We start from the raw sequence: 7,687 nt of genomic DNA, 5'->3' as shown, positions 1-7,687 counted from the left end.
TCTCTCTCTCTCTCTCTCTCTCTCACAAAAAGTGGAAGGATAGATGTATGACTGAAGGGATGAATGAATAGACAAACATGAACACTTGTGGAAATTCCTTACTGGTGGCAGGTGTGCCATTCCCATGAATTGCGAGGTCGACTGGGCAGGAAGTCGGCTGTACCCTGGTTTTTTATACGTTGTGGAAAGCGCAGGAGCATACGCTTGTCATAGTCCGTGACCCCAGACTGGTAAGCAGAGCTGAGCACATCAGCGAATCATAATTAGGTCTTTGCAAACCATCACGATAACTTTCACATGAGTACACAAATAAATTTGAGTTCATCAACACATACTATCATGTGATCACCTTTTCATGAACTATAATGTCATTGAGATGGGGATGAATAAACGAAACAACAAACCTTGACAGGCAACGTTCCTCAGAAGCACAACGTAGGGAATACATGTCAGCACGCTGCACATACGTAGCAATTTGCACATAATACGGGTCAGGCGTCAAATCCGGGAGGCCTAGAGAAAAATAATGACAAATTAATAATTCCACAATGCTACAGAAAATGATTATTAATCACAACTGTAAACAGATAGAAACAAAAGGGAAATTATCAAGTAGATGTAATAGAATGAACTAATGAAGAGTCAGGATGTGAGGAAGTGCTTTGAAATATTGCAAATAAGCAATGTTTGTGATTTATCCTGGGATCACAGTCTCACAAGGCAAGTGTCTTCCTGTTTCCTTTAAAAATATAATGATGTCACCAAATGTCCTTGTTCTTTAAATAATATATCTATAACTTTCTCCATGGGAGTCCTGGTGTTGGCTTAGTGGTTGGGGTGGTGGCTTGGGATCCCAGCGTCCTGAGTTCAAGCCCCGTTGGCTGCTGAATCAACACCAGGGGGTTGACTCAGCCTGTCATCCTTCCGAGGTCGGCGAAATGACTACCAGTGTACTGGTCCCGGTGTATGCCCCGGTTAGAATAGGTGTACCATATCCCTGTGTGTCGTAAGAGGCAACCAGGGTTGGCATCAGGAAGGGCATCCGGCCATAAAACATTGACTCAAGAAAAAGCCAAACCCCTGCACAGCAGGGAAAAATGGCTGTAACAACGTTTTTTTTTAATTTTTTTATATTTTTATAACTTTCTCCATGAGATCAAGGAAATACCCTTGGGGAGATGAAACCCTTGCTCATTACCATTTGGATATGTATACCAGAAAAATTCCTTATGATTGGCTCTCCTACAAAGGCCTATATGCTCCATTTTTGAGCAGCTACATTGGAATCTGTCATCATTATCTTATTGTGTTTAAGGGATCTGATAATGACATCAAATTGTAAAATTAATTTCTAATGCCTGTATAACAGTATTGAAAGACAAAGAATACTGTAACTCTGGCTTTAGGATATACATGTCTGTTGAAGGTCCATCCTCAGATCCTCACCCAGACATTATAATTTAAATAAATGTATATGTGGATTCCGTGTAATGCTGGGTGTTGGCTTCATGGTTATGGTGGTGGGCTTGGGATCCTAGGATCCTGAGTTCAAATCTCAATCGGCTGTTGAATTAATACCAAGTGGGGTTGACTCTGCCTGTGGACCTGTCATCCTTCCAAGGTCAGCAAAACGAGTGCCAGCTTGCTGATATACTGTGTCGGATTGGCAACCTGTCCAGGATTGTGCCTAATAGCCAAGGAGACTGCTTAGGCAGCACCAACGATCTGCACAGAGTATGGTCCCAATGGATGGATGGATGGATTCCACATTGTATCTTGCCAAATGATATGGCACAGATCATCACAAAAGATCTCTGACTGTGTATGGTGAATGCCATATCCAGGAGGATGAGGTGTAATGAACCCAAGCTTTTCACAAGTTAAACACCATGAAAAGATGAATGAAATCACATCTGAGAAAGTATTGCTAAAACATTTAAATGAAACTATATGTTGGTGAATCCCACATACTAATTTACTCCAGTTCAATCATGTGATAGATCGCTTCAAAGTAATCTTGATATCCTTTCAAACAAAAATATATGCGAATATATTTAGCTATAGGTCATGGGATATAACAACTACAAGTGCACTCGGAAGAGCGCCTACCTCCGCCAAGTAATACCTCTTCCACGAGAACATATCTAGCCCAATATATTTTTCAAATATCATGCTATATATCGTTTTTAGCCCCATCTCAATGGTGAAGAATCACTTTAAAAATTAAATAATTCTCGTTTCCAGATCCGGATTCCGATGTTCACCAAAATTGAATCAATTCGTCGTGGTCACACACCCAACCTGTTCACCAAGTTTTATCCGAATCAGTCGACAACTTTATACGATATCGTGCTACATATTAGTTTAACCTTATCTCTCAATGGTGAAGAATCACTTAAGAAATTATAGGATCCGGATCCGGATTCGGATGTTCACCACAATTGAATCAATTCTTCATTGTCACACACCCAATGTGTCCACCAAGTTTCGTCTGAACCCGTCCACAAGCATTTGAGATATTGTGCTATATATCATTTCTGGTCCTTTCTCTCAATGGTGAAGAATCACAAAATTGTAGTAGTCAGATCCGGATCCAGATCTTCACCAAAATCTAATCAGTTCGTCCTTGTCACACACCCAACCTGCCAACCAAATTTCTTCCGGACCCATCCACAACTATTTGAGATATCCTGCACACAGACAGACAAACAAACAAACAGACAGAAAGGGGTGAAAACATAACCTCCTTCACCATCAGTGGTGGAGGGAAAAAGGTTGTCATGGTATCCAGCATGAGTCCAGCAAGAATACTCACTTCTACAGAATGGGAAGCGACTCCAACCTCCCCCCCCCCCCCCACTGCTTCTCAACAACATAAAACAATACAATAATAGCTGCCTTCACTCAGTCACTAAACTCCATCTTTCTATTCTACATGGGTTTGCAGGAAAGCTGCGAAGTAGTGTACTTCGTCATTTTTGAGCTGTTTTGTCTGGATTTGATTTTCGGCTCGACTATAAACGGCAGGATTAATGTTTAACAGGAGTAGCATGGGGTCAGAAAGTGAGTTGGCCCTTTAGCTGTACGTTAAGCTTGTGTCTCATCTGCTATTGGAACTTAAAGATCCCATTATATCATTCACAAAAGTAGGAAAATGCTCACAAATATCGTGCTCAAATTAAAAAAATTCCTGTCATAATTCTATTGCCAGCTGGCACTTGGCAAGTGTGGTGAATATGCCAATGCCTGCAACATGCGTCCTACAGTAGACAGAGGTCTGCTCTTTTCCGTTTGATCAAAATCTGTAGAGTAAGGCTTCGTCACTTAGTTGGCTGCGGCTTTTTTCTTCTTTTTTTTTTTAAAGAAAATAAGTATCTATATGTATGTGTACATAATAAGGCTTAAAGAGAAGTTGGACGATGGAGGAAGAAGCCAACGTACAAATCGTCAGGCAGAGGAAAACAGGGAGACACAGGGCGTACTCATGTAAGAATAACAAATCAATCCTGTGTTGATTTGTTTCCTTATGTATTTGTAATCCAACTGCAAAAGTACACCGATGTCTATTCATTTCCCTGTTCTTCAAGTGAATTGCGACTATGTACAAACCTCTCCCTGAGCAACGGATCACTGCAAAGATAAACCTACTGGACAGATTGTTTAAATTTAGGAGGTTAAGCCCTCCACACAAGTAAAATGTTTGCTTATCCCAGTTCACCACATAGTCACAGTGGTATGTGGAAGTCAAACCTCGAAACACAAAGTACATCGAATTGTGAAACACTATTCAATAAATTTGGAGACACACAGGCTAGTTCTCAACATTTTACGATCTGTCTGATGCACATTATACACTCATAGGAGCAGGTGGTTTTTTTATCATTACCTTGTTTTGCAATCATACCAACAAAAGAGACAGACATGAGATGATTCTAGATTCCGAGCAATGGTTGAAAATCCATTCTGCTTTTTCCATTCTGGTATGCTTTGTCTTTTCCAACACTTTGTATATTTTCCAGTATTTCATTGAAGCCAGCTGTTGAAGGCAATGTGAAAAACCACAGGGAATCTCTGTCTACGTGCATTCAGGCATATAATCCTGAATTCTTCACTTACTGCAGTTTTTGCCTCAATGTGTGTCCAGCTCAAGACTATCCCTGATTTGTGAAGCATCTATTCCATCTGAGTGAAATGAGAAATTTTCTGATTGTTATTACTTCTTTGTTCAGTATTAAAGCATTTGGAAATACCTTCTTCTGATCCACTTTGTCAAACATAATATTTCTCAACAACTTTGATTGACAATTTGAGAGCTATTGAATTGTGAAACCTTGAATAGATATTGTTTCTTATATTTGTTAAACCAGCTACACAAGTCAAGAAAAATAAAGAAAACAAGTGATGGCTGGTTGTGTCATCGGCTGAATGCCATTGATCGTTTAGTTTTAGATATATTTGCTTACGACTGCTCAGGGTCGTTTGGTGGGTCCACAGGAGGTAATGCTACTAAGTCCAGCTGGCTACCAAGATAGTCATCACGAGAGAATCCAGATTGGACAGGAATTCAATTATAAAACTAGAGCGAACTTGATGGCACACCATCGCTTCCCACCTAAAGCAAGGTTGAAAGATGGAAAAAGGTTCCACCAGGAATGACCCAATATCAATTTTTGAGTATTTTTCCCCCGTTTTGACCCCTGTTCCTAAATCCCCACCCTTTGGAACATAAACCGGGGGTCAAATAAATAAATAAAAATCGTTTCATATTTCAGGTGTCTCCAAATTCTGATTGCATTTACAAAGTTTCATGAAAATTATTTTAAAATGTGCCCGTAGTATTTGACCTTTTGAGCCCACCCTAGGGGGTGAGGCCAAAAGTGAAACTTCTATTGCACCTTTGTGCCAGGTGGTGATAATAACGACCAAGTTTGGCGAATTTCTGCCAAACCCTTTATGAGAAGACAGCGTGATGAATGGACAGACGGACAGACAGATATACAGAGACAACTGATTACAATGTTCCCCCATTTTTTTCAAAAAGCATGGGGTTAATTAGACCCACTGGTTGAGTCTTTACTGAGGCATGAATGTACAGTTGATGGAATTCCCCTGCACTTTTCGGCAGGAATTTGGCAAGAGTACCAGTACACAATTCCCCCTCTTTCCAAAGGTGCAGTTGGATCATTCGTGTCCACCAGCTTATGCTTGCAGATGGGTTCCTCACTTAACATTTGTCCAAAGGATGGCATAATTTGTGATGTAACTGCCTGCAAAGCTCCAATCCGACAGTTTATAAATGATCCGATAATTTAACCCAGACGAGGTATGTCGAGCTAAGTGCCCTACTTCTGTGCCGTCCGATTGAACATAAAGATCGTAGTAAGAGGGAGCTAAACTTTCTGTTGTCAAGCACCACCCCAAAGTGGCAGTTGTAGTGACAGTTCAAAGTGACAGAAAGTGTAGAAAAGCATCAACCATAAGGAACTAGAAAGCATCTGAAAATTCAAAGTTCGTCCGCGTCCGCTTTGCACTCAAACGAAACTTCACCAAAACGACAACAAAAAAAACCAAAATAAAAAACAACAGAATCTCAATGGTAAACAAGGATTTCTATTAAAACATTTATGGCTGGTCTACCACTTCTCTGATGATGTCATACTTACAATCCTTTATTTCTTATTGGGAGTAGAATGAGATGTGCCCTGTTTCAATTTTTCTCTGATCAGCAGTTTCAGAGATATAATACTTTAATTTTTTTGTGTTTGATCCAAAATGGCTGCCATATCACGTGACCTATTATGTCACAATAATAATTAAAATATTCTCCATGGTGGGGGCGTGGTGGGGGGCGTTTTCCTACCATGAAAATTTTGTGTCAATCAGCCAAGTGGTTGCTGAGAGAAAAAAATGTTTCAAAAATAAGAGCAAAAAAAAAAGGCCAAATAAGTGTCAAAGAATAACAGCAATAATAATTAATATGAATAATGAAAATTATTTCAACAAAATTATTAATTTGGCTTCTCCGTATTCTCATAATAAAGCTTTTTTGAAAATTTGATGACAAAAGCTCAAATGGTAATAAAGTTACAGCCTGGAAACACACAGGCACAGACACAGGCACAGGCACAGGCACAGACACAGGCACAGGCACAGGCACAGGCACAGACACACACAGACACAGACACATACACACATGCAGAAGTGATTACAAAACTCTGTCTTCTGCTGTGTGGAGTTATGGGCCAATAAGAAAAACATAAAATGATGGTAATTTATAGAAATGAAAACAGACCAATTAAAAAAAAATTAAAATAATGTTAAATGAAAATAGTTTAGGTAGGCTTATAATTGTAAGTGATCATTAGAGCAGTAAGAGCATTAATGAACTCGAAAAATGAAACAGCAAACCGAAGTTCAGAAAAAGTTTTAAAATGTTCAAATAAGTTTTCAATAAGGCACTCAAATGAGTTCCCACCATATTGTCTTTGCCGATAAATGCTGGACTGGCCATAGTATCCGCCAGGAGAGTATCCAGGATACGGTTCATCACCAACCATCCTGTCATGCCTGTTACTCTCTGACCTCACTTCTGAAAATTCGGAGTTTCTGCTGCGTGCTGCCAGCCGGTCCTGTAAGCCATCATCAAGAGATGCAATTAAAGGAGGTCTCACAGAAGGTGAGACAGAAAAGGTTTCCGTGCCACTGGCATGAACTTCTTGCTGCATCCTTGCTCCACGTGCTCCAGAGTGTCCGTATCCTGAGGTAGATTGACCGCTGCCTGTGGCCTGATGAATTGGAAACACCTTTTGCTCACTCAATTTACTCTTTGTCTGGTTCCTGAAGTTCCGTGACTCCTCAGTTCTTGTATTGTTTTTGTCAGCCCTTTGAGCTCCACTTGCCCGGTTGCTACTTCCCCGAGCTTGCCACCAATGGTCTCTGGATGGTAGAGGTCTGGTTGTCCTTTGAGTCCTGTTCTTTGGGGCTGTTTGGATCCTTATAATTTCATCAACCTTTGTGTCCTTGAGATCCTTTTCAGCACCTTCTTGTGGCTTAACCTCCTTGACCTCTGCAGCCTGAGTTGGATTGGCATTTTTGGGAAGGTCACCGAGCCAGACACTGCTGTGAGAAGCTGTCTGCGCATCTTCTCCAGGTTGAACAAACTGAGAGCCTGAGTTGAAAAGGCTGTACACATGCCCGTTACTCTCCCACTGTACCAGTTGCCTCCATAAGGATGCGTCATGACTACGTTCCTCACTTACTGTTCTTTGTGGCCCCCTCCATAGAATGAACATGGTTATCCAAAGCAGAAAATTTGAGGAAACCATGGTTATCAAGCGTACTTGGTGGATACCCCGTAGCTCCGCAGCTTAGTCTGTGTCGGAAAGCAACTGTCGTAGGAATGCCGAGTGGGCTTTCAGAGGGAGGTGGCAAGCTTCTACGCTCAGGGGATGGGGAAATGACCAAACACTTCAGGCTGACATCACAGCAGGGCGGGCTAATTCACTGACCCTGACAGTTTTAGCCATTCTCTCAGAATAACAGCCTCCTTAAACAAACAGCGTAACTGAATTTCCATGCCACACTAAAGAATTATTTTAAATACTCAATCCTGCAAAAATGAATTTATTCCATAATTCTCCAAGACAAACAATTTTCCCACCTGGGCCCTGGCTCAGACTGTAAAAAT

General features: G+C 40.9%; 1 protein-coding gene across 1 annotated transcript in view; it reads right to left on the bottom strand.

Moving 5' to 3' along the window:
• The window catches only part of LOC147030445 (protein-lysine 6-oxidase-like), a 72,145-nt gene extending 64,721 nt beyond the window's left edge, over nucleotides 1-7,424 (bottom strand). The window contains exons 1-3 of the mRNA XM_085874489.1: nucleotides 6,476-7,424; nucleotides 405-513; nucleotides 103-240 (exon numbers count right to left, since the gene is read on the bottom strand). Of these exons, the coding sequence (XP_085730615.1) occupies nucleotides 103-240; nucleotides 405-513; nucleotides 6,476-7,325 (1,097 nt within the window). The 5' untranslated portion in view covers nucleotides 7,326-7,424. The remainder of the gene's footprint in view (nucleotides 1-102; nucleotides 241-404; nucleotides 514-6,475) is intronic.
• Between the last annotated feature and the right edge of the window lie 263 nt (nucleotides 7,425-7,687).

Source organism: Eptatretus burgeri, chromosome 3 (genome assembly GCF_056783735.1).
Source record: "Eptatretus burgeri isolate ZD-2024b chromosome 3, Ebu_testis_v1, whole genome shotgun sequence".
Lineage (NCBI taxonomy): Eukaryota > Metazoa > Chordata > Myxini > Myxiniformes > Myxinidae > Eptatretus > Eptatretus burgeri.
This window is presented reverse-complemented; position numbering and strand designations above follow the sequence as displayed.